This window comes from Triticum urartu, chromosome 5A (assembly GCF_056163025.1).
Source record: "Triticum urartu cultivar PI428250 chromosome 5A, HENAU_Tu73, whole genome shotgun sequence".
Classification (NCBI taxonomy): domain Eukaryota; kingdom Viridiplantae; phylum Streptophyta; class Magnoliopsida; order Poales; family Poaceae; genus Triticum; species Triticum urartu.
Genome location: NC_141877.1, coordinates 676292816 through 676316307, shown reverse-complemented (window position 1 = coordinate 676316307; position 23492 = coordinate 676292816). Strand labels below are relative to the sequence as shown.

At 43.5% G+C, this 23492-nt stretch overlaps 3 protein-coding genes across 3 annotated transcripts; all 3 read left to right on the top strand.

Moving 5' to 3' along the window:
- Positions 1–2552: 2552 nt before the first annotated feature.
- Positions 2553–5058, top strand: LOC125511629 (peptidyl-prolyl cis-trans isomerase). Its single transcript, XM_048677054.2, has 5 exons — positions 2553–2940; positions 3023–3121; positions 3476–3520; positions 4262–4399; positions 4535–5058. Exons 1-5 carry the CDS (start codon positions 2590–2592, stop codon positions 4871–4873), a joined length of 972 nt encoding a protein of 323 aa, XP_048533011.2. The 5' UTR covers positions 2553–2589; the 3' UTR covers positions 4874–5058.
- A 134-nt stretch (positions 5059–5192) lies between these two features.
- UVH1 (Restriction endonuclease, type II-like superfamily protein) lies at positions 5193–9853 on the top strand. The gene is made up of 9 exons (XM_048677053.2): positions 5193–6198; positions 6299–6525; positions 6616–6725; positions 7019–7171; positions 7355–8143; positions 8374–8484; positions 8580–8840; positions 9004–9227; positions 9320–9853. The coding sequence occupies exons 1-9, from the start codon at positions 5297–5299 to the stop codon at positions 9531–9533; spliced, it is 2991 nt and encodes a 996-aa protein (XP_048533010.2). The 5' UTR covers positions 5193–5296; the 3' UTR covers positions 9534–9853.
- A 1486-nt stretch (positions 9854–11339) lies between these two features.
- On the top strand, positions 11340–23265 carry LOC125511626 (tRNA/rRNA methyltransferase (SpoU) family protein). Its single transcript, XM_048677052.2, has 29 exons — positions 11340–11583; positions 11669–12330; positions 12409–12616; positions 12724–13047; positions 13248–13398; positions 13475–13612; positions 14074–14155; positions 14739–15007; positions 15091–15204; positions 15341–15579; positions 15813–16040; positions 16122–16271; positions 16763–16900; positions 17004–17234; positions 17331–17458; positions 17868–17988; positions 18570–18734; positions 19327–19474; positions 19602–19702; positions 19905–20054; positions 20369–20416; positions 20487–20594; positions 20952–21026; positions 21145–21195; positions 21259–21405; positions 21498–21628; positions 21871–21958; positions 22120–22179; positions 22261–23265. Exons 1-29 carry the CDS (start codon positions 11443–11445, stop codon positions 23038–23040), a joined length of 5376 nt encoding a protein of 1791 aa, XP_048533009.2. The 5' UTR covers positions 11340–11442; the 3' UTR covers positions 23041–23265.
- Positions 23266–23492: the final 227 nt, after the last annotated feature.

The following is a 23492-nucleotide window of genomic DNA, read 5'->3' as shown; positions in this document are numbered from 1 at the left end:
TAGCTCTTTTTGTCTACTCTGTGCAGTTCGGAGTCGATGGCGTATAAACTTTTTCCTTCTCTTTTTCTTGGGAAACTACAGCAGCAAATGTTTTGACTAGATTTTTTTATATTAATTGCAGCATGGGAATGCACTCCTTACAGCATCCACAGTCAGGCTTTGGCAAATCCCTCTAAGGCCTTGTTCGGTTGCTTCAAATTTGAAGGGATTTGGAGAGGATTGACAGAGATTAAATCTTCTACAAGTCAAAATTCACTTCAATCCCCTCCAATCCTCTCTAATCCCTTTGTGTGAGGGATTAACCGAACAAGCTCTAAGATGCTGTTTGGTTGGAGGCTTGAGCACTGTGTCTCAAAAATAATGGTGCCTGAGTGTAGTCTAATGAGTTCCAATATTTTGTCTGGCCAGGTTAGTATAGTGTAAACCTGTTTGGTTGTTGCCTTGGCCTGGCGCCCTATTTTTTATTGCTTAAATATTAGTGATGGCTTTTGTTTAGTGCCAGGCAGCAGTTGCAGCATGTCAGGCGCAAGAAAAAAGGATGCCTGAGACAGGCTAACCACATTGCCTGTGCTAAACGTTACATTCTATCTTATATTTTATTAGTAGGACAGGTTAACTATACTACTAGGACGTACATGTCAGGCAGCCATTTCTTCTCTCAGGCCGGCAACCAAACAAACCATAGGTGAGTTACAGGCAGGTGTTCAGGCCAGACAATTTCTCTCGGGGTGGCAACCAAACAACCCCATATAACACAAATTCATGAATTCAACAATGCAATGCAACAGAGTAGAATAAATCCTAATACAACAATTCAAGCATGTCAAAGTAAAATTAAACGTCCAGGTCACGGCTAGCCAAAACATGATGAATCACTTGTTAGACGCCATCTGTGTCGCATGCTATGTCGTGACCACCAGCCGTGTCGCGTCTGCTGCTTCGGCTGCCGCTCTTGTCGCCTCGTACAACCTATACAGGTTTATCTCCTTCATGGAGAATGTTGGGTGGGCGATTAGTATTATGCGGCCGAAGGGTTATTTATAGTGCAACAGAAGCGGGGCGAGAGTGTGACATCTGTAGAGGAAAGGCTAACTCAGGTTTCGATTATCCCACGGTTGGCTCAACTGTTTACAATGATATTTATCTACTAGTTGCTGCCTTAGCCTAGTTACCCAAGTATTTTAAGAATTGCATAAATAATCTGCTGGACGTTGTACTCCCTCTGCTTTTATTTACTCCGCATTTTAGCTTTGCTCGAAGTCAAACTTTGTAAAATTTGACAAAGTTTATAGACAGAAATAATAACATATACAATAACAGATCAATACCATTAGATTCATTATTGAATATACTTTCACATCATATAGATTTGCTATTGTAAATGTTCATATTTTTTCTATAAATTTGGTCAAATTTTATGAAGTTTGACTTCAGTCAAACCTAATACACAGAGTAAATAAAAACGAAGTGAGTACTTATCTATTCTCTTCTCTTCTGGAGTGACATTTTAAGCAATAATCCCAGTATAATGATCCAGTTACACAAACTATTAGCACATATTTATTTTAGGTCGTTACATCCGTTCCACCTTATAAAAATTTCGATCTCAAAATTTATGTACCTTAATCTTAGAAGAGGTGCACAGATGTTTTTCTTAAGTCGTCTTTCCTTTCCCAGGTAGCCTCATCCCGCTGTGATTATTCCATTGTACTTTGGTGATCCGAATGATTTGGCACCTAGCCTCGCGGTCTTTAATATCCAATATACAGATGGGATATTCTTTGCATGATAGATTCTCCCGCGGTTGAGACAATTCTAGGTTCTACCGGTTGATGTGGTGGTTTTAGACATTTACAAAGTAAAGACACATGGAATACATTATGTACTCCAGCGAGAGCCTTTGGGAGCTCTAATTGGTAGCTCACCTCTCCGATATGTGTGGTAACACCGAAATGTCCAATATATCTTAGACTCAGCTTCTTTTCCTGTCCAAAGCGTTTAACTTCTTTCATATGGGAGACTTCTAAATGTACCAAGTCTTCTATTTCCAAATGAAAGTCCCTTCTTTTACTGTCAGCATAGCTCTTTTTTGTCTACTCTGTGCAGTTCGGAGTCGATGGCGTATAAGCCTTACATCCTAGAAATTTCCTCTCTTCAACCTCATCCCAATAAATCGGCATCGGTCTGGACGCCCGCAAAGCTCTCCCGCTTTGTTCCCGGTTTGCGGAGAAATGTGTGTCTGGACCACTCAGCTGACCGGTGTATGTCCGTGTTGGATGGCACAACACGTCCGAACGGACGGTCGCGGGCGGTTCACACAACGAAACAAACTTTAAAAAGGTTTGACCTAGGGTAATCATAAAAACTTCAATTAATTCAAAACGGAGAGAGCACTATTCGATGTCCAATTTGTTAAAAGGAAAAATTCAACAACATACATCGACTTTGTGTAGACAGGCACCAGTGTAGTAGTGGTGAGAGCGGGGGACAGTTTTTTCCCCTTGTTGAGGGGTACGATTCGATTCCGAAATCAACGCTTCAGTCGTCAAGACGACGACTGGGCAAAATCCCTCTCCGCCGGCCAGCCCAATGCCTCCCCCCACCCTCCCCCTCCCGCTCCCCGCCGCCCTCCGCGGCGGCAGGCCGTCCGACGCCCGCCGCCGGGGCCGCCTCGCCACCCTCGCCCTGGCCCTCCTCCTCGCCGCCCTCGCCCTCGCCGCCTACCTCTCCTCCCCCGGCGCCGCGCGGCCGCTCGCCGCCGCGGATAGCCGCTGCGGGGGAATCCAGGGCCTCGAGCTCTGGGGCCCCGCGGTCAACTGGGGCTCCAACCACCGCCTGCCCTCCGCCGCCGCCTGCTGCGCCTCCTGCAAGGCCCACCGCCGCTGCGACTCCTGGGTCTTCTGCGGGGACCGCCGCAGGTGCGGCAACCGCTTCGGTGAGGTACTCCCCGTCCCTCCCCTGCGCCTCTTGATCCTCGCAGGGCATCGTAATCTTATCAAGCGCTTGCGAATTGTGACTGCAGTGCTGGCTTAAGAAGCAAAATGATGCCATGGCTCCTTCTGTAATCGCGAGGGGGGAGGATGTCATGTGGACTTCTGGCCTCGTCTTCGGAAAATCACAGGTCTGTTGGCATCATGGAGCCAGAGAATTTCATTTCATAGTATGTCTTGAGATAATGTTCTGCCGATGAAATTTCGATTCAGCTCGCTGAGCATGTGGTGCAGTCCTATAATGTAGACAAATATTTGCATCGTATATTCTTTGCTTCAGAAGGAAAGAAGAACCAAACATCAGATGCTGGAATGCTTTAAAGAGAAAGAAGAATCAGACATCACATGCTGGAACAATTATTAAAAAAGAAAGAAGAACCAAACATTTTTTTGTTTGTTTAGAAACTGTGTCAGCTGACTCTTCTTATTATGATCTTCCCTGGTATGGATCTCATTCATAATCAAAGGTCTGCAACTTAATGTAGGGAATCGTGGGGCTGGAAACAAGTGCCGGCACGCTTCGCATCCAAGTAAGTTGTATTCTCTGTCTCTACCAGCTGGGCCAAGGATATTTTCAAGGTGTTAAAGTATTCTGAGGGACCATTTCTAGAACACTTTCAGTGTTTGGCCTTTTTAGTTTTCCTTGATGACAACCGCAACCGGAAGATGGTAGAGTGGTGTTCACACTTATTTCATTACACACGAGCATATTTTTTCAAGCTGCTAAAGCTGCAAGTTCTAAACGGAGTTTACAGAATGCTGTTTCAGCTTATCGAGACAAATGCTTTGCCATATGGATGGTTTTTTAAATGGGGAAACAATTGTGGCAGAGGCCCACCAAATGATTTTTCTAAATATCGTTAGATCCATGGCTGCTCTGGCTTGGATTTATGCGTTTGACATGTCCAGTTCCTAAATGTCCGTTTATTGTTCGGCTCTTATTCTTACAAATAGTTTCCCAGCAAGAATATGTCAAGTAAACATCTATTCTAAGTGATTGTTCTGTTGCTAGCCTAGGCTCTTAAATAGTGTAGCCGATAATACATTTCGTTTTGTCACGGAGCTAATTCTGTCTTGATGATTCCCATCAATTCGTATTTAGTCATAAAGCTTATTCCCCTGGATGATCCATTTCAGTGCTTCGTCTTCATACTGAAAAGGCAGCTTGTACTTTGAGCTGACTGGAAATATTCTGTAATTTTTGTTTCCCTCGGTATCATATACTGCATTCTTGTCCCTTTCTCTAATACATATACTTCCATTGCACCCAGTTGCTACCTGATTGTGCACCCCATTCTGTGGATTACTTCATCGAGCTATTGCGCCTGCACAACTGCGCTGGATGCAGATTCTATCGCGCCGAAGGCCGTGGGGCCCTGTGGGACGCAAAAGGAGACCACGTAAAAAATGTATGGCGTCTATGGTTCTTTAACCATCTTGCGTCTTGCATAAGAGGGAGTCCAAAGTGACATTTGTGTTTCTGGAATTGCCTCTTGGTAAGGACTGTCGGCCTACTGACGAATGTTTCTTCTGGGTGCAACTAGGCTGCATTTGGTCCACCATACGCGGTGCTGCAAGGGACGCTGGAAGTCGACGGCGTAGCCTTCAAGGAGATGCCGAAAGAAGGGTGCTCGACGGTGAGAAGGGGGTCCGTGGCGTGGATTGGGTCAGGGCCAGAGTTCCTGATCAGCCTAGCGGACCATGAGGAGTGGAGAGACGCCTACACGGTGTTCGGCTCCGTGCTGCCGGAGGACTTGGCCATCGCCGAGGAGATGGCGATGCTCCCCACCAGCACAGACGTCTGGAGCGGTGTGACCGTCAGGCTGCTGAAGGACCCGGTGTATATCAAGGTGAAGAGAAGAAGCAACACGACTGCCTATTGAGCTCGCCGGCGATTTTGTTGTTGTTCTTATTTCACTTGAGATGTAGCAGTAGTGCCAAAAGATAAGAACACAAATTACATGTCCAAAGAAAGAAAGAAAGAAAATAGAGGAGGTTTGAAGAGAACTGTTACACCTGTGGATTTCGTGGCCATTTTACAGAAGAAAATTTCCCCAATTTGTTGTTTGTTCTGATGTTTTTTTTTTCTGTTGATGAATGATGAGGAATGTTTTGCTTTGATGTTTTTTTTGAGAAAGAAATCGTGTTGGTTGATGGGCCGGGTAGGCACCAAAATTGAGACGGCCCACGGGCCATAGGCGGTACAGGAAGAAAGGGGAAGTCGCCGTGGAAGGGGAGGGAAGTGGAGGAGAGGCACCCAAGAGTAGACGAACGGAACCAGCTCGCCGCCGCCGCCGTCGCCGTCGATGCTGCCGTTCGAGGAGCAGGCGGTGGCGGACCTCCTGGAGGACCCCAACGGAGGGCTGGTGGTGGTCTCCTCCGGCCTCCCGCTCGCCTCCCTCGCCGCCACGCTCCTGCTCCACCTCCACCACCAATCCACATCCTCCTCCCCCTCCTCCTCCTCCGGCGGCGGGGGCGGCGGATGCTTCCTCATCCTCTCCGCCCCGGACGCCCTCAAGGACCAAATCCGGCGCCGCCTCGTCGAATCCCAGCTCCTGCAGGTCCACGACGTGGCCTCCGACGTCCCCGCCGCCCACCGCCGCACGCTCTACTCCTCCGGGGAGGGCGTGGCGCTCTTCCTCACCCCGCGCGTGCTCGCCGCGGACCTCCTCACCGCCCACCTCCTCCCCTCCCGCGTCCAGGCCCTGCTCCTCCTCGCCGCGCACCGCTCCTCCGACACCTCCGCCGACGCCTTCATCGCCCGCCTCCTGCGCCAGCACCGCCTCCTCCCCGTTTACGCCTTCTCCGACCGCCCCCACGCCATGGTCGCCGGCTTCGCCAAGGCCGAGCGCACCATGAAGAGCCTCTACATCCGCCGCCTCCACCTCTGGCCGCGCTTCCACGTTCTCGCCGCCGCCGACCTCGAGCGCTCCCCGCCGGAGGTCATCGACGTCCGCGTGCCCATGACGCACCCCATGGTCGGCATCCAGGCCGCCATCCTCGACGCCATGGACGCCTGCCTCAAGGAGCTCAGGCGGACCTACAAGGTCGATGTCGAGGACCTCACCATTGACAAGGGCCTCTTCAAGTCCTTCGACGAGATTGTCAGGAGGCAGCTCGACCCCATCTGGCACACCCTCGGCAAGAAGACCAAGCAGCTCGTCGCCGACCTCAGGACGCTACGCAAGCTGCTCGATTACCTTGGCAGGTAGTAATCCACACTATTAATCTGCTTGGTGTAGCAACACAAATTGTGCACATAAGTGGACAGTCAGGCACCCTCTTTATGCTCTTTAGATGATGGCTAGGTATGATGCCGTGACATACTTGAAGTATCTGGACACTCTGAGAGTGTCTGAAGGTGTTCGATCGGTTTGGATGTTGGCTGAATCAAGCCACAAGATATTTGAGCTTGCAAAAAGGCGTGTTTACCAGATTGTGAGACCGGATGGCACAAGGGTTTCAATTGCCAAGGGCACGCCAACGAAGAAGAGGAAGGTGACACCCAGTAGTAGCAAGAAAGGAAAAGAAACTGGTAGCGGCTATTAGCCCCTTGTTTTCCATTAATATACTCTGTTTTCTCCTAAGTAAACATTTAGTATAACAGATGGTCACTGTCCTGCAGAAAATGAGGATTCTGCTGCTAACAAGGATGACGCTCAGAAGGTAAATGCAGAGGCTTCCTTTCTACTGGAGGAGGTTTTGGAGGAAGCACCAAAATGGAAAGTATTACGGGTGAGAGGTTCCGTTCTTGTTTCTCAGTTTTCTTCCAAGCAGCACTCAGCATTACTTATTTATTTACTTCATACATCACAGGAGAAAAAATCCTTTAGATTGGCACTTCTGTTCCATTCCACCTACATTTTATACTAAATGTTAAATATAAACTATAGCTCACTTTTCTTGTTTTGTTCTTGTAGCAACTCCCCCCTACTTACTACATAGTTCAAGTAGATTATTTATCATCTAGACACTCTTTACCTCTATTACAAATGTTTTTACCTGATATCCTTCACACATCTTTGCAGGAACTGTTACAAGAGATAGCCGAAGAACAGAGAAAGGGAGATCGTGTCGTACATGAAGATGAAAATAATGAATGTGGCATAGTCTTAGTAGCATGCAAAGATGAGCGCTCATGCTTGCAGCTGCAGGAATGCATATCGAGAAGTCCCCAGCAGGTAACTGCAGTGTGTCTTAAATGCAGTTAGATCAATCTAATAGCACAGTTGCTATTTAATTTTCATTGCCTTTCTGCACATATGTATCCTTTTCTTCTTAAATGCAAGTTTATTTCTTACTAGCTAAAACTCGTCAGTTTAACCATGTGAACCCTTCATAACACTTTAACTTGTTTTAACAAGGTTATGCGAGAAGAGTGGGAGAAGTACTTGCTTGGGAAAGCCGAGCTGTTCGGATTACATAAAAAGAAGAAGAAACGATCTCAGCAACCAAAAGGGTTTGGTGTCCTGGATGGGGAATTTCCCACAGGGTCTAATGAGAATGAGAATGAGAATGCAGGGCCAGTAAGCATTAGCAAGCTTGAGACTAATGCTTTACTTGCTGCCGCCTCTGGTATAAGCAGTTTAACTAAGGAAGCAGATGCCAAGGAGGATTCAGTTCCCAGCTGCGGCAAGAAAGGTTCTGTAAAGGGAAAAGGAAAGAGGGTGCCAAAGAAAACCCTGACAAAGAGACAAGCCAGTAAAAGGAAAAATAAAAGTACTACAGAAAATGATAATTGCCAAGGTACTGATGTGGAATCATCAGGCAAAACAGATGAACAGTCTGATATTAATGTCTCTAAGGTGTCTGCTGAAGATGCTCCTGCTCCAGCCTCCACTTCTGACAATGTTGAAGACTTTATTGATGCCAAAATGCTACCTCCTGTGCAATTTTATGCCCTAGACAGTGATCAGCATGTACTAGACATATGGAAACCATCCGTAATTATTGTCTATCATCCAGACATGACCTTTGTCAGAGAAATTGAGGTATACAAGGCAGAAAACCCATCACAGAAGCTGAGAGTTTACTTTCTTTTTTATGAGGAATCTTCTGAGGTGCAAAAGTTTGAGTCGAGCATCCGCCGAGAAAATGAAGCATTTGAATCATTGATCAGACAGAAGTCCCTGATGATGATACCTGTTGATCAGGTGGTGTTTCAGTTGAATCTCTCCATTAATAAAAGATGTTACCCTAGTAGTAACTTCTGCTTGGCCTTAGCCAAGCATTTACCATGTGAATGATGCTGCATAATGGTTTCATGAAATGGCTGCTATGCTTTAATCAAGCAGATATGATGTTTATTTTAACTTCTAACCACCATTGCATGGGCAGAAAATGCTGGCTTACACTTTATGAATGCTGTCTTATTTCTCTTCAGAGTGGCCGTTGCATTGGACCAACTCCGGCAAATGAACCAGAACCTCTTTTGTCTCAGAATTCACTGACAAGAAAGGCAGGTGGTAGAAAGCCAACAGGGAAGGATATGCAGGTGACACTACTGATCCTTATTTTGATTTTGATAAAGAAACCACATGTCATGTTTCTGTCTGAATTCCTAAATTGTTCAGCACTGTATTCTTCCAGGTTATTGTAGACATGCGGGAGTTCATGAGCAGTCTTCCCAATGTACTGCACCAGAAGGGTATTCGAATAATACCGGTGACGCTGGAAGTTGGCGACTATGTTCTTTCTCCCTTGATATGTGTTGAAAGAAAAAGTATTGCAGACTTGTACCAGAGCTTTGCTTCTGGTCGTCTCTACAATCAGGTCGAGACCATGATTAGGTATTACAAGATCCCAGTGCTTCTGATAGAGTTCTCACAAGATAAGAGCTTCTCCTTTCAGGTATTTTTCATGCTAGTTTGTCATATACAGATGGTCTCCACAAAGGGTTGTCCTATTCGTATGAGTAAATCATAATTCATTTCCATGGGAAACAGAGTCCAGTATTCATTGTTGGTTGCACCTGATGGTCTGCTTACTACTGGTGTGCTCATTTCTCTCGCAGTCTGCAAGCGAAGTTGGGGACGACGTGTCTCCGACAAACATAATCTCGAAGTTGTCACTTCTAGTCCTGCATTTCCCCCGGCTTCGCATCGTGTGGTCCCGCAGCCTGCATGCGACAGCAGATATATTCATGTCGCTGAAATCAAACCAGGACGAACCTGATGAGAACAAGGCGATGAGAGTGGGCGTGCCGTTGGAGGATGGGGTCGTGGAAGACGACGTGAGGTAAAACTAACATGTGTATCTGGATGTGGCAAAGCAGATATAATTACTATTGATGATATGTTATGGTTAACGGTAAAATTGTGGATTGTCAGGGCCGAGAACTACAACACATCCGCGATCGAGTTCCTGAGACGGCTCCCTGGCGTGACGGACTCCAACTACAGAGCGATAATGGACGGATGCAATAGCCTGGCAGAGCTCGCGCTGCTACCGGTAGAGAGGCTAGCGGAGCTGATGGGCAGCCAGAAGGGTGCCCGCACGCTCAAGGAGTTTCTGGATGCCAAGTGTCCCAGCATGATCTCATAGCATAGCATCAAACTCTAGTGGTCTGGTGAAGTGAGCTCTTGGGAGAGTTCTTGTTAGGTAAGTTGGGCTAGGTTATTTGGTAGTGTAATGGAGATCACATTTGTGTGAGGAGGACTGGCAATTGGGTAATTGAATTCCATCCAAATCTAATGGTAAATATGTGATTGCTCTTAGGAAAGCTGGCTTAATGATGCTGTAAATAAATTTGGCTTGAGCAGGTTAGAGTTGAGTAGAAGCTCTGGAACAAAATGATCTGGATCTCTCAAAACTTGTACTGTACTTTTAAATGGAAAAAGTAGAACACGAAATGCATAAGAATATTTTGTATAATGTTCTAATGTCACAAGACAAAAAAACGAGTCACTAGTTTTTTGGATTTCTTCTTACCATTAATGATATTTGGCACAATACAAAAGTGTATTGGTGTGGATATCAGATTAAATATCGCAACTCTTTTTTCAGATGGTTTAATCTTTTGTTCATTTGCAAATATTTTAGTAACATGCTTCACCGTTCATGAAAATATATGTACTCTCTCCATTTACTTATACAAGGTCACTATAGAATATACCTTTTGCATCTATACAAGACCACCAACAGTAATCGAGGCAAAAAATGATGTTTCCTCCTACTAACTTGTTTAATATCAGCTTCTTCCTCCATTCATGTAGTCATAATGACACTCAACTTCTTCCTTCATTCAGTTTTCTTGCATGCATACAGTGTATTAATGATCCTAGTAAACAAGAAAAAAAGTTGGATTGTAAAACATGTATTAAATTTTACCTTGGTACCTGTGATTTGAGTTTGTGGCCTTGTATATAAAAATGGAAGGAGTATTTCAATAGACAAAGTTCAATAAATGAAATTCAAAACGGGGCAAATTTGGCAGAAGTCTCTGGAACCTTTTTTTTAGGGAGCTTTGGTGCATCTAGGGGGAAATCTTACAGAATTGTAGTTAGAGGTGAGATGGCAACATTTAACTGGGGAGGAAGGGGCCAGCTTGAAATTAGTGTGTGGTGGTGGTGGGGGACTAGTTGAGGAGAGTCCGTAAGGCCTTGTGCAATGTTCGTAAGGAGGATCAAAACCCACGTTTGATGCTTTGATGTCTCGAGAATATTCTTTTAGTGGGAGACGATGTCCCCGTCGATATCAAGGTGACAATAATGAATTTGTTAATCTCAAGACCTGTCGGTTTAATCTCTCGAAGGTGCTCATATGGACGGGGTATGAGTCCATTCATTCATATGGGTGAGTGTGCGTGTTTGTAAGCGTTTGCGTCTATACCATGATTAAAAGAAGATGGTCAAAGAAATAAAATACTTCCTCTGTTCACTTTTATAAGGCGATGTAGACATTTCAGACAGTGTGCAAAACAGTTCAATTTTAGTTGTCTGAAACGATTTACAAAAGTGAATGGAGGGAGTAGTTTTTTCTTAAGCACCGGTGCTTCTGCTTGCTTCGACACTCGTGAATCGTGATATATAGATAAACATTGGCTTAAGAAGAATACAATTAATTTTATTAAACATCTCTTTAAGCATCTTTTATTGTACTCACTCTGTTTCATATTGGATGTAATAACGTCTTATATTACGGGACAGAGGGAGGTGTAGAATTTTTATTTGAAGAAAAGTACTTATCTTTAATTGAAGAAGCTTTTTTAAGGAAATAATTTTTTTTAGGCAAATTTAGGGAAATAAGTTTTTTATTTTGAGACATGGGAAAGAAGTTTTTTTTTTGAGAGATCGACATGGGAAAGAAGTGTTTGTGACTTGTGAGTTGTGACCGGAAGCAGCACGGCAGTAGAGCAGCCGATTTCCCCGGCCCGGCCCAAACTCTCCAAAGCCACCACTTTTGGTTTGGTTTCTCCCTTCCCTCCGGCCGGCGCCGCCACCATCCACCACCCATGGCGCTCGCCGCCCTCGAGAGCTGCTTCCGCGCCGTCCCGCCCGAGGCCGTCGCCGCCGTCGTCGACTGCGTGCTCGCCTCCTCCCCCTCCGCCTCGCCCTCTGAGTTCTTCCGCTCCCTCCTCGACTCCTTCCCCAAGGTACTGCTCACTTCCCCCAGCCACCGTCTCTCTCTTCCGTCCCCACAAGCTTCCACTCAACCCTCTTTCTTCTCCTTCCTTGCAGGCGCAGGACGGCGGCCACGGCCATGCCGCCGCCCTCTCCCACGCCACCGCGCTCTGCCATCTGCTCCCCCGCCTCGGCGACGACCCCAGGGACGCCCTGCGCGCGCTGCTCTGGGGGGTCTTCCTGCCGCTCCTCCGCCGGGAGGACGCCCAGCCCAGCCGGCTCCAGCAGCAGGCGACCGCGCTCATGTGCGACGCCGTCTCCAGCGCCCGGTCCTGGGACCTGCTCGGAGCCACCATCCTGCCCTTCTGCGTCCGGTCCTGCGCTGCTGCAATGGCTTTGCCCACCACCCACCAGTATGATGGTGACGACTCCATTGTGTACCGCTACCACTGGGACGCTGCTGTCGCCCCGGATGATGGGCTGTCAGGGGAGGCAGGGCTGCTGCCGCTCTCCAGGGCCACCGCGCTCCTGGCGTCGTTGCTCGGAGACGCGCTGAAGAGGAGAAGGGAGACCCATGAGGAGGGCGCCGATGCTTCGCTGGATGCATTGGTGCAGAATTTGACCTGGGACCTGTCCAGGCTGGTGCTCAAGATGTTTGACCTCGGCCAAGAGTATCGGTCTTGCGCCACCCGGGTCCTCCTGCAGCCTATGCTGACTTCACTAGCAGATGTTTCTTGCGTCACCGTCGAGTTCGGTGCGGTCCAGCTTAAGCTATCTAGGTCGGCCTTCTTTCCTGAGCTGTTGGAACATGATAGTTTAAATTGTTTTGCTCAAGTTAATCTTTCTCTGGCATACAGGTCTGGTTTCTTGGAGTCCATTTGGAACTCCTGTGTCTCTCTGTTCTCTCTTGGCCGCCCTGAGCGGCTGGATGCGTACGCTATACTCTCTCTGTACTTCTCGGTGTTGAAATCGGGACATCAGGGTGCTATCCCTGGAGCTGACGAGGTCCAGAACTTTGATCTAAGGAATGTCACTGAGTTTTGGGATGAACTACGCAGGGGGCTGGTAAGCCATTTACTAGTTAATTACTTTGCTATTTGTACCAAATTTTGGAACTACGCCGTCAAGTTTCACATGGGGGGTAACACATTTTGACTTTCCCTACACACCAGGTTGATAAGGACTCTTCAATAAGGAAGCAGGCCTTTTACGTCTTGAAAACATCGTTAAGCATATTTTCTTTTGGAAATGATGGGAGCCAGCGATGCTCTGGCAGGAGCCCAGCTGCTTTGCCTGGTCAAGACAAATCAAATGCCGCTGTGACAAAAAATGAAAGGTGGGCTAACAAAGAGGCCAAGTCCCTAGGTGTTGAAGAAATCAAGCAATCAGATGAACAATGTTCAAGTGGTCAGGACCGATGGAAGGTCTTTCTGTTACTCTATGAGATGCTCCAGGAGTTTGGGACACATTTAGTTGAGGCAGCCTGGGCACACCAGGTTAGTTCCTTTCTGCATGTTTCTCTTATCAAACTATTCACAGCAAGATATGTTAATTGCCTGCGATACTTAATTTAGTATCTGTTAGATCTTAGGTGGCTAAATATTCACTCAGTACTATGACAACACGACAATAGATTAATCAATCACTACACACTTCTTTGCTTCAACTGCCTAACATGTTTAAAAATAATGCTCAGGTGCTGTTATTGTTTGAGTCTACACCACAGAGTGACTATTTGAATCACATATCATACAGAGCTTTTCATGCTCAGATGGAATCCGTGGAAGGAATTTTCAACTGGATGACGGTACTGTGGGAGCGTGGGTTTACTCAGGATAATCCTCAAGGTCAGTACTGATAGTATGTACATGGTATATATGTTTAGAATGTTGCTTAATCTGCTTTTATGAATGCCCTTTGCAGTGCGGTGCCTGGTAATGCAATCCTTTTTGGATATTGAATGGGAACGTTACAAAGGCTACGCCCAAATGGTCCCTAGAGGCTTTGTTCTTGGCCCTCTCATACGTGGTTTGAATGATGTAGTTCATCATAAGGATTTTGGTTAGTTCATTTGTTTTTCACTTCATTCAATAGTTATTCTGTTGAATTCAAATATGTGCTTTACTTTGCACTTTACAGTGCAGTTTACTTCTTCTTGGTAATTTTTCAGGGACCTCCTTAGATACAGAAGTACCATTTTTGAACGAAATAGATAAAATAATTGTAGAAGCATTTCTTTGTTTATGTTTTCCTTTGCAGCAGATTTGGATTGAAATTTTGTTAGCATTTTGGGTAACTTGATTGCATGTGATAGTTCCTCTGTTCTTAGTTATGGATTTTGTCCTTGGGCAATTATTTTACATTTCACTGTTTGCATTGCAATACATCTGACATGCCCTTGTTTAGTGATCCATGATGCTTATCAGATTTTTTTTTCTTTTATGGCATATTTGCTTTCTTATGGCACACTGTTCAACAGATCATTCATGCTCAGCTGAGCTGTCTGCTTAAATTATTTGTAGGTGTTGGTGGTGTGTATAATTCAGAAGCCATAAAAGGTGCAGAGAGGTTTTTCAGCAATTATGCCCGGAAATTGACGATACGGTACTACTTCTCGGATAACTACTGCCCTTTGTGCCTGTTTCAGGATTTGTCGCACTTTCTCTTATTGTATATATGAGAGCTGATAATTTGGACTATGTAAATGAGTTTGCTTGTGCAACACTTTCTGTTATTGTTTAACTTATACATTAATTAAAGGGTGCCAACATGTATCATAATGAGTACTCTCTCCGTCCCAAAATAAGTGTCTCAACTCTGTACTAACTTTAGTACAAAGTTGAGACACTTATTTTGGGACGGAGGGAGTATTAAACTTGACTTTTGCAGTATTGTGTATTTTTTTGGTTGGAAGGTTACTGTGTACTCAATATATATATGTGCAGTATATAGTTCGGACAACATAATTAGATAGAGCTTATGCTTAAATGCTACATCTGCAAGAATTCACATATGTTGAATCATATTGTGACCTATCTGAACTCGTTACTATATCAAATGGGACTATCTGTGTTATTGTGTGACCAAACGCTACACATAACTTTTGTTTAGTTTGTTTTCAATAGTTTCACTGGCTTCTGGCAGTGTCCTTCTGAAACCTTATTTTTCTCTTTCTTTTATTTTTCAGTGAGCGTTTACATCTGGTTTGGAGTCTGGCATCTGCTGCTAAACAAGATTCATTTGGCCGACCAGGATTAATGACTCTTGCATTCTGTATTGCGTCATGCACTTGTCAGTCAGATACACATGACTTACCATGTGGGTCTGCTGTCAACGAATTGGCAAAATGCAATGGAGATACATCTATAGCAGTCAATACTGCGGATTTTTTAGATGCCTTATGGGTTCTTAGTGAGAGGAGTAAACACCACTTTAATCCAAAGTATCGCCTAAAAGGTTGGAAATCTTTCTACTGGAAGAAATTTGGAAGTAGTGTTAACTAATGCATTATCAAATTGTTAACTTGAAGTCAAATGCAGTTTGTGAACAGGTTATCAAAGCCGTAGCATCGTTGACAAGTGCAGCTGAAATTCCACTCAATCAGCTTTTTAATTTCATTTCCACAATACCTCGAGAGTGTACTGATTCTACTGGTAGGTAAATACAAAAACGGCAAAATGTTTGTCTGCAGCATCTGCTTTGAAGTTATAATCCGTTGAGGATAACTAAACAGTTACATTTGCTTCTATTATCATCTATTCTTTGTTTCACATCGCGTTTTCATTGTAGGACCACTGAGGGGTACAGTCCAGAAATGGCTTCTTCAGAAAAAAGAATGTTCTGAGAGGAACACTTTGTTGTATGAGCTTATTGATTTCCCGACCACCTTCATGAAGCACACAGGCATAGAGGGGTCGTATTTATATGATGACGAGGATGTGGGCGCATGGGAAGCTGAAGCACGGAGGTGGGCTAGGACCCTTCTTCTTGTAACCTCAGAGGAACATCATTTCAAGCAAATATTTACGGTATATTTGGCTTGTCGCCTGCTTTTATGTCTCTAGAAAGCATACATTGCTATGGAGCAAATAGGTTCTTTTTGGGTATCTGTATTATGCTCATTTCTGGAAGCTGAATTGTATAGCTGGGCTCTGGTCGGTCGCCTATCAGTAGCCCATGATACTTACATCTGCATTGAAGTTATGTTTTTCTTGTGTAATTGAAATTAACTTTTTGTTTAAAATATCCCTTTTTTTTGCAGTTCCTGGAGAATTGTGGTAACAAGCTTTCTGAACATTCTTCAACAAGAAAATGTGCTGACGTGAAGTTTTTTATCATCATTATATGCTTGATCGAGGAGCTTGAAGTGAGACAGAAAAAGCTTGTTCACCAAAATAATGCAATCGCCGGTGGAGGTTCAGATATGACAAATGGATTAGAGCACCATGCTCTCACTCAGATGTTTGAAAAATCATTGCTTTCAGTTCTGGTAACCTGTTTTTCTATAAAATGTAACTGCCGACTCTTTCTATAATGGCCTTTATATTATCTTTCATGTGTCTTACTGTAGGAAAATATGGTGGCCTTCAGCAAGCAATCTTGCTCAGTTTTCTGGTTAAAAAGTACAGACATGGATTTACCATGTTCTATTAAAGGAAAGCTTGGAGGTCCGAGTCAACGTCGTTTAGCTACTTCTATAACCTCTTCAGTGTTGCAGTGTGTATGTCCCTTCCTAATAAATTTAGTTGAGATTATAGCATTTAGCTATCTGGCGGGTTATATTTATTGCTTGTAAAAGGTCCAATTTAGCATGTTTCATGTTGTCTTCCAGAGATAGTGTTATCTTACTTATGCAGCAAATAAGATACAAATATATCTTCGCAGGGATATAATAGAATTTGCTTATTTGATAGGGATTTACCATGTCTCTGTGCTAATCAAACACACATTTTTCTTGTACTGTTCTTTTGAACCATGCTAATGTCGTGCAAGTTACAACTGTGGTGTGTATATTCTTCAATAGTTCATTTGATCAGAAACTGTGTTCATCTTCTCTGTATGAAGCATGCAATAATATTACGACTGTTGATAACCCCCCTCCCCCCATGGCTGTATTCTGGAAAAAGTAATATAGGGGTGCCTAGATCTCCTGTTAAAGTGCCTACCATTTAATCATATAACTTCGCTAACTTCTATTGTAACATTTCACAGATTTGGTCTATGAGGTGTGCTAGTTCTGTTGTCTCATGGTGTAACCACTACACCTCTGATGTTTCTTTTCATTCAGCATTTTCATTCCTCTGGGAATTCTGTTGGGAAGTGATCCAGCATTGTACTTATGCCACTGAGGTTGGTTGCTTTTTTAATGTTTGGCTGAATATTTATTCCTCAGTGTCTTGCAGTTTCTCTATGTAAGTTTTTATGCCTGATTAATGCTTTTCTCCTTGACAAGATTGGAGCTGAACTTCACTTGGCAGCTTATGAAGCTCTAGCTTATGTTCTAGCAGCTCTATGTACTGCTCCCTTTTCTCAGTTTCTGGATTTTGTGGAAGCAAAGCAAACAAACCAAACCATCATATTATCATTGGATCTTCTGGCGACCACTTTTCTTGGTAATATAAACAATCTCCTTACAAATGGAGTCCTAACACGAAGCAGACGAGCTGTTTTAATGTGTTGGAAGGTGAGAATAACTCTTGCTTCCCTTTGTAATGTCCATGGCTCAGTTCTGTAGAAAGTACATTAGTCAAACAACTCCTAATTATTGATTTTGATTTAGTGGCTTTGTGTAGACTCCCTTTTATCAATTTCTGGCTGCTGTGATGAGAATGAATCTCAGATGAAGACATTAGGCTCCTTTTATTCAGATTCAACCCTCCAGTCAATCTTTCTTGATATCACTGAAAGGCGAGTATAACATTCCCTTGCAACTTCTTTATTCTTTATGTATACTTGGTAAACAAATCGTGGGAGTATTGCCTGTGGAAATGTTCAAAACCATACTCACTACTTCTTTACCTATAGCATGCTTGATAGTTGCAACATTTTCAGTACTTGTTTCCCGAGTCTAATTTCGTGAGTATTTGTAGCATTTCTTTACTTATTCAGTACCCAAGTTATCTAAAGGAGTGCATAATAGCATTCAATTTGCCTTTCTCTAATAGATACCGGTGTTATGTTTAAAGTCTGAACATGGTTATATTTTGCTTTGGTTCTTTTTATCTTGTTTTCTGTAAATACTTCAACTTATTTTCTGAGGTACTTATTTATGTATCTTTTCACTTCTATCTCACTTATTTATTTTTAATCTTTGCAGTCTTGAAAATGCTGGCGAGAATTCTGTTGTATCCATCCTTAGATGCGTGAGGTCTGTTTTGGGGCTTATACACTTAAATAGGAGCCACCAAAATTTATCCTCTCTGGGCATCAGTTATGAGGTACTATTCATGGTGCCTTTTCTTTTTTGTGTGCAACTATAGCTATTTAATATCGAAACCCTTGCTGCTTACACTAGAGGGTATCCACATGTTTTTTCTTTTTTGGGTTTTCTTTATGCGTCACACCCAGTGGTACTCCCTCTGTTTCTTTTTACTCCGCATATAAGTTTTGGTCAAAGTCAAACTACACAAAGTTTGACCAAATTTATATTAAAAATATGAACATCTACAATACTAAAACTATATAATATGAAAATACATTTCATGGTGCATCTGAAAATATTAATTTCGTATTGTGAATGTTGATATTTTTTAATATAAAATTAGTCAAACTTTACCAAGCTTGACTTTGACCAAACCTTATATGCAGACTAAAAAGAAACGGAGGGAGTACTATTTGCATGAAAAATCTTAATAGTTTTCAACATATCAACAGTCAAAGTTAGGAAGTTGGACTGTTTGACAGCCTGAGTTTTAAAATATATGAAACGCCATATAATTTTGGATGTATGGGGCAAGTTTTCTTTCTGCAACTTCTGCTTGTTTTTATGGAATTGATACCCCATGTTTATTTGCTGCAGATGATGATGCAATTGGTAAAGTCTTCCTGGGTCTTGCACCTTAGCTGCAATAAACGCAGGGTCGCACCAATTGCTGCACTACTGTCCGCAATATTGCACCCATCAATCTTTCCCAATTTGGAAATGCACCAGACAAATGAAAAAGGGCCAGGCCCTTTGAAATGGGTCAGTTCTGACATACACTCTGCATTACGTCACTGTCTTTTTACTTAACACATTCTTCTTGTTCTTGTTCCCCCTGCTGAAAACTGTAGACGAGGCCCTGATAGTACATTCTTGTTCTTTAATTGAATGAAGGGCTAGCAGAAATAAATGCCTACTTGCTGCTGCTGTTGCTGTGTGTCTTTTCGTTGCCTGTTCTGCTAAAGTAGCACTGTTTTGTTATGCGTGACCTGTGTATAATACTTAGGCATGCTTTTAGTTATTTTTCACTGGAAAGCCTTCTCCTCATATGATTCTTGTTATATATTTTATGAATGGCTAAATGAAACCTAACGACTGCAAAGCCTGGCCTGTGCTAGAGGGAATCAGGAGAACACCAGAATGCTTTGTAACAGAAGTGGTGGTCAACAAATTTCATCACCTCAATTTCACCTGTTCCCCAGCTTGGCCTTGTTCTGTTCTGTAACAAAGATTACATTACATCTTTATGTAATTTGTCAATGGATAATTAAGTTGTTCTTTTTAGTACTACTTTTTTGCATGTTATAACTCATAAGGCGTGATGTACCACTGTAACTCTTTTTTTGGTTTCCAGTTTGTCGAGACTCTTCTTAATGAAGGCTCAAAGAGTCCTCGAACTATTCGCCTGGCAGCTTTGCACTTGAGTGGTCTATGGTTGATGTACCCCAAAACTCTTAGATTTTACATGGAGGAACTTAAGCTATTAGCATTATATGGATCTGGTATGTTATACAATATATTTTCTAATAGTTTTTTTTAAGTTCGTCTTCTTCTTCCCGCTCGTGCCTTTGTAATAAGGCCTGGTGATATGCTGTTGTATATTCTAACTTTCTTTACAACTTAAAATAGTGGCATTCGATGAAGATTTTGAAGCTGAACTGTCCGAAAATCACGAGGCAAGATTTGAAGTTTCCATGCTAGCGCAAAGTCCAGACCGTGAATTCACAGAGGTAAACCTTGAAACCTGGGGTACAAGACATATATTACCTTCATAAGTTAATCAGTATAATTACTGTGCTTTTCTCAACTGTTGTTCATTTTTTAACTGTTATAGTACTAATGGCGTGAAATAATTTGAACCTTTTCCTTTCTTTTAAATCGCCAACCTAGCAGTTAACTTACAGTTTAAATGCGTTGCCAATGTTATTGCAGGTGTTCATTAATACAGAATTGTATGCCCGTGTTTCAGTTGCTGCTCTATCTCATCAGCTATGGAAGCAAATCAAAGAAAAGAGCAAATTGGAGGCAGAAGAAGCTCTTCAATGTGGCAAACTATTTCTGCTGAAACTTCTGGATTCAGCGGTACCGTTTTCAGACTTAAGTTCTATCTATGGGCCAGGATTAGCCATCGTATGCAATGCTGTCTCAAGTTTTCTGTATGCTGTCATTGTTTCTTACTCGACAACCAGTATGGTTATACCGTGTCAAAGTCATTGGATGCCTTTGTACATATTTCCAATGAATTTTGATGTGTCAAATACCACTTTAGCAACTGTACAACATACAACCAGATTCTGAAACTTGTCTGATGTTACAAACTTGCCGATCATACTTACTTCTGAAGTCCTACTTAAATGAGTGATTTCTGATGCTTTGTATTTGCTCTGTTTCTACAGGTGAATGACAATGATCTCTCGAAAGAACTTTACAAGAAATACAGCAGTGTAAGCATGTTTCTTTGTATCGAAAACCTTGCTGTTTTGTGCCATATTTCTGAAACATCCATCTTATCAGGTACATAGGCGCAAAGTTCGTGTGTGGCAGATGATATGTGTTTTGTCACACTATGTAGAGGAAGACATAGTTGAGGAAGTGACATCTACTGTTCACACCTGTCTTTACGTAAGGATATTCTTAATCTTATGTGCTTTGCACTTTTGCTTTATGCAATCGTATATAATATATATATCTAGACTTTCTGTAGGTCCCTTCAAACAGGTCGAATAGTCTTAGTTTTCTCTTCAGAGTTTAAATTCTGAAGGATTTAGCACATTTAGATATCAACTTGGAGATCTATAACATTTAGAGATCAATTTATTTTCCATGCATAATTTCCATTTTATGCAATTGTATATAATCAAACCTGTCTCGAGTTTAAATTCTTAAGGATCTAGAACATTTAGAGATCAATTTATTTTCCATGCATAATTGCTATTTTACTGCATTGCAAGGTCAAATGACACACTTTTGTCTGTGCAGAGAAATAACCTACCTGCTGTCCGGCAGTATTTGGAGACGTTTGCTATACTTATTTACTTAAAATTTCCAACACTGGTGAGAGCTCCTTCATGTCAATGCTTGTTGACCTGTGCGACCATTACACACTTCTTTAGATGTCAGTACAATCTCCTTGTCTGTAACTATTGACCTTTCTGATGATTATTATTTGCAGGCTGAAGCACAGCTTGTTCCTATTTTTAATGACCACGGAATGCGACAACAGGTGAACATTTAGTGAGATGTCTTTCCATTTTGGTCTGTATATTTATGCATCTCCTCTTTGCAGGCACTATCTTCATATGTTTTTATAGCAGCAAACGTAATCCTCCATTCAGGGGAGCTGGTTGTCCAGAGAAACCATCTTAATCAACTGCTTCCTCCAATAATTTCATTTTTGACATCCCATCATCACAGTCTACGTAGTTTCACTCAGGTAAAACTATGTACTTAAAAATTATGCGGGGCTACATTTTTCTCAAGCGTTATATTTGTACTAGTCGACTGAAGATCTATATTGTACCACAGCTACTTGTCCACACTGTTTTTTCCAAGTTGTGGCATATTTTGCAACTAGAAAGCTCAGAAAATCCATCCATCGAGAGGAGGTGCTTTCAAGATTTGAAAAAGTATCTGGCAGAGAATACCGACTGCGCAAGGTACATCCACATACTCTGTTTTCTTTTGTTTATTAGCTAGGCTATATACTGGGCATCACCCTATTAAAACTTCTCTCAATATACTACCATCAGGAGTTTTAATGAGGAACTTTCCTCCCGTACCTGTACTGTCAACTCATATACCCTACTTGTTTTCCTTTTCTGAATCTAGAAAAGATCCTCAAGGTGTTAATATAATTTTCATCTTGAATGTCTTTATCATTCATATGTTTTGATTTCAGGCTAAGAGTTTCAATCGAAGGTTTCCTTGATGTTTTTGATCCTGATATATCTGGGACTCCACTGGGAATATTTACGGCCCGCATTGAGGTTCGTGTATTCTCTGTCCCCAAGAAATTTAAGGCCACTGTTCATTTTGTCAGGAAATGAGTAACATGGAGGATTCTAGGGACGTTATTATGTTTTTTTATACAGCACTGAACCTTTCGGCATTTCTGTTATAATTCTGAATATGCTGTTTTTTTATGCAGTCGTCTGGCTTTGAATGTGTTCCAGTGTCGGTGTTGGAGCGAGTAAATAACTTTTTGAATGTAAGCACTTTGAACTTGAGGTATCTTCTTGTGTTGCTTGAAACTGCATCCCCCTAATTATTTCGCTGTATGTACCATCAGGACGTGAGGGAGGAGCTGAGGCATTCTATGATAAAGGATTCAGCAACAATCAAGAACGAGGGTCTGGCGGTGAGAAAACACGAGGAGGGCACCGAAGAGAAGATAGTAGCCAGTCAAGATTTCCAGAAGAAGATCATACCCCACCGGGACTCGGAGCAAGCAGCGAGCAGCAACAGCGCGGTCATGGGCAACAATGACATCTCACGACTGCTCTTCGAGATGGAGGAAGACGACGACACGTTCAACCTTGCGGTGGAATCAAGGAAGGAGGCGGCGGAGACTGTGAGGCAGAGCCGGCAGGATCTGATCGTGGTGGCGTCGCTGGTGGAGCGGATCCCGAACCTGGCGGGGCTGACCCGGACGTGCGAGATATTCAGGGCGGGCGGGCTGGCGGTGGGGGACATGGGGGTGGTCCAGGACAAGCAGTTCCGGCTGATCAGCGTGACTGCGGAGAAGTGGGTGCCGATGGTGGAGGTGCCGGTGGAGAGCGTGAGGGCGTTTTTACAGAGGAAGCGGGCGGAGGGGTACACGGTGGTGGGTCTGGAGCAGACAGCCAACAGCGTGGCGCTAGACGAGTTTGTGTTCCCGGCCAAGACGGTGGTGGTGCTGGGCAGGGAGAAGGAGGGCATCCCGGTGGACATCATCCAGGAGGCGGTGGATGTTTGCGTCGAGATCCCGCAGCTTGGCGTCGTCCGGTCACTCAACGTACATGTCAGCGCCGCCATCGCCATCTGGGACTACACCCGCCAGCAGCGCGCGCGCTCCTCCTCGTCGCTGTAGGTAGCTTCCGGTTCTCCTTCCTGTTGGAGTAAACCAGAGAAGGCTGCCATGTGTGTTGTTGTAAGATGCATGGACCTGATCATCCATGACAAAACTGGTCATGAACCTTCCTTAGCCAGGACTAGATTGTTAGATTTATGCACTGAACTGGTCATGCATGATGAAAGCACTTTGCAAGATGTTAACCACTCTTGTTAAGATCAGATGAAAAGTTCCTGCTCTCCATCGCCGTGTCGTCGTCGTCGCTTCTTGCCGCAAGTACTCAACCTCTTGGAGAGAAATTTGACCAGGCATGATGTATATCTGATTGACTTTCATAACAGGGGCTGCTACATATAATAGTTGTATTAGGTGCACTCATGCATGGATTGACGTGCCACGATTTCATATTTGACCAGGCATAGTTGACACAATCCAGACTGTTACTCATATCTAATCCTCAGCCGTACATC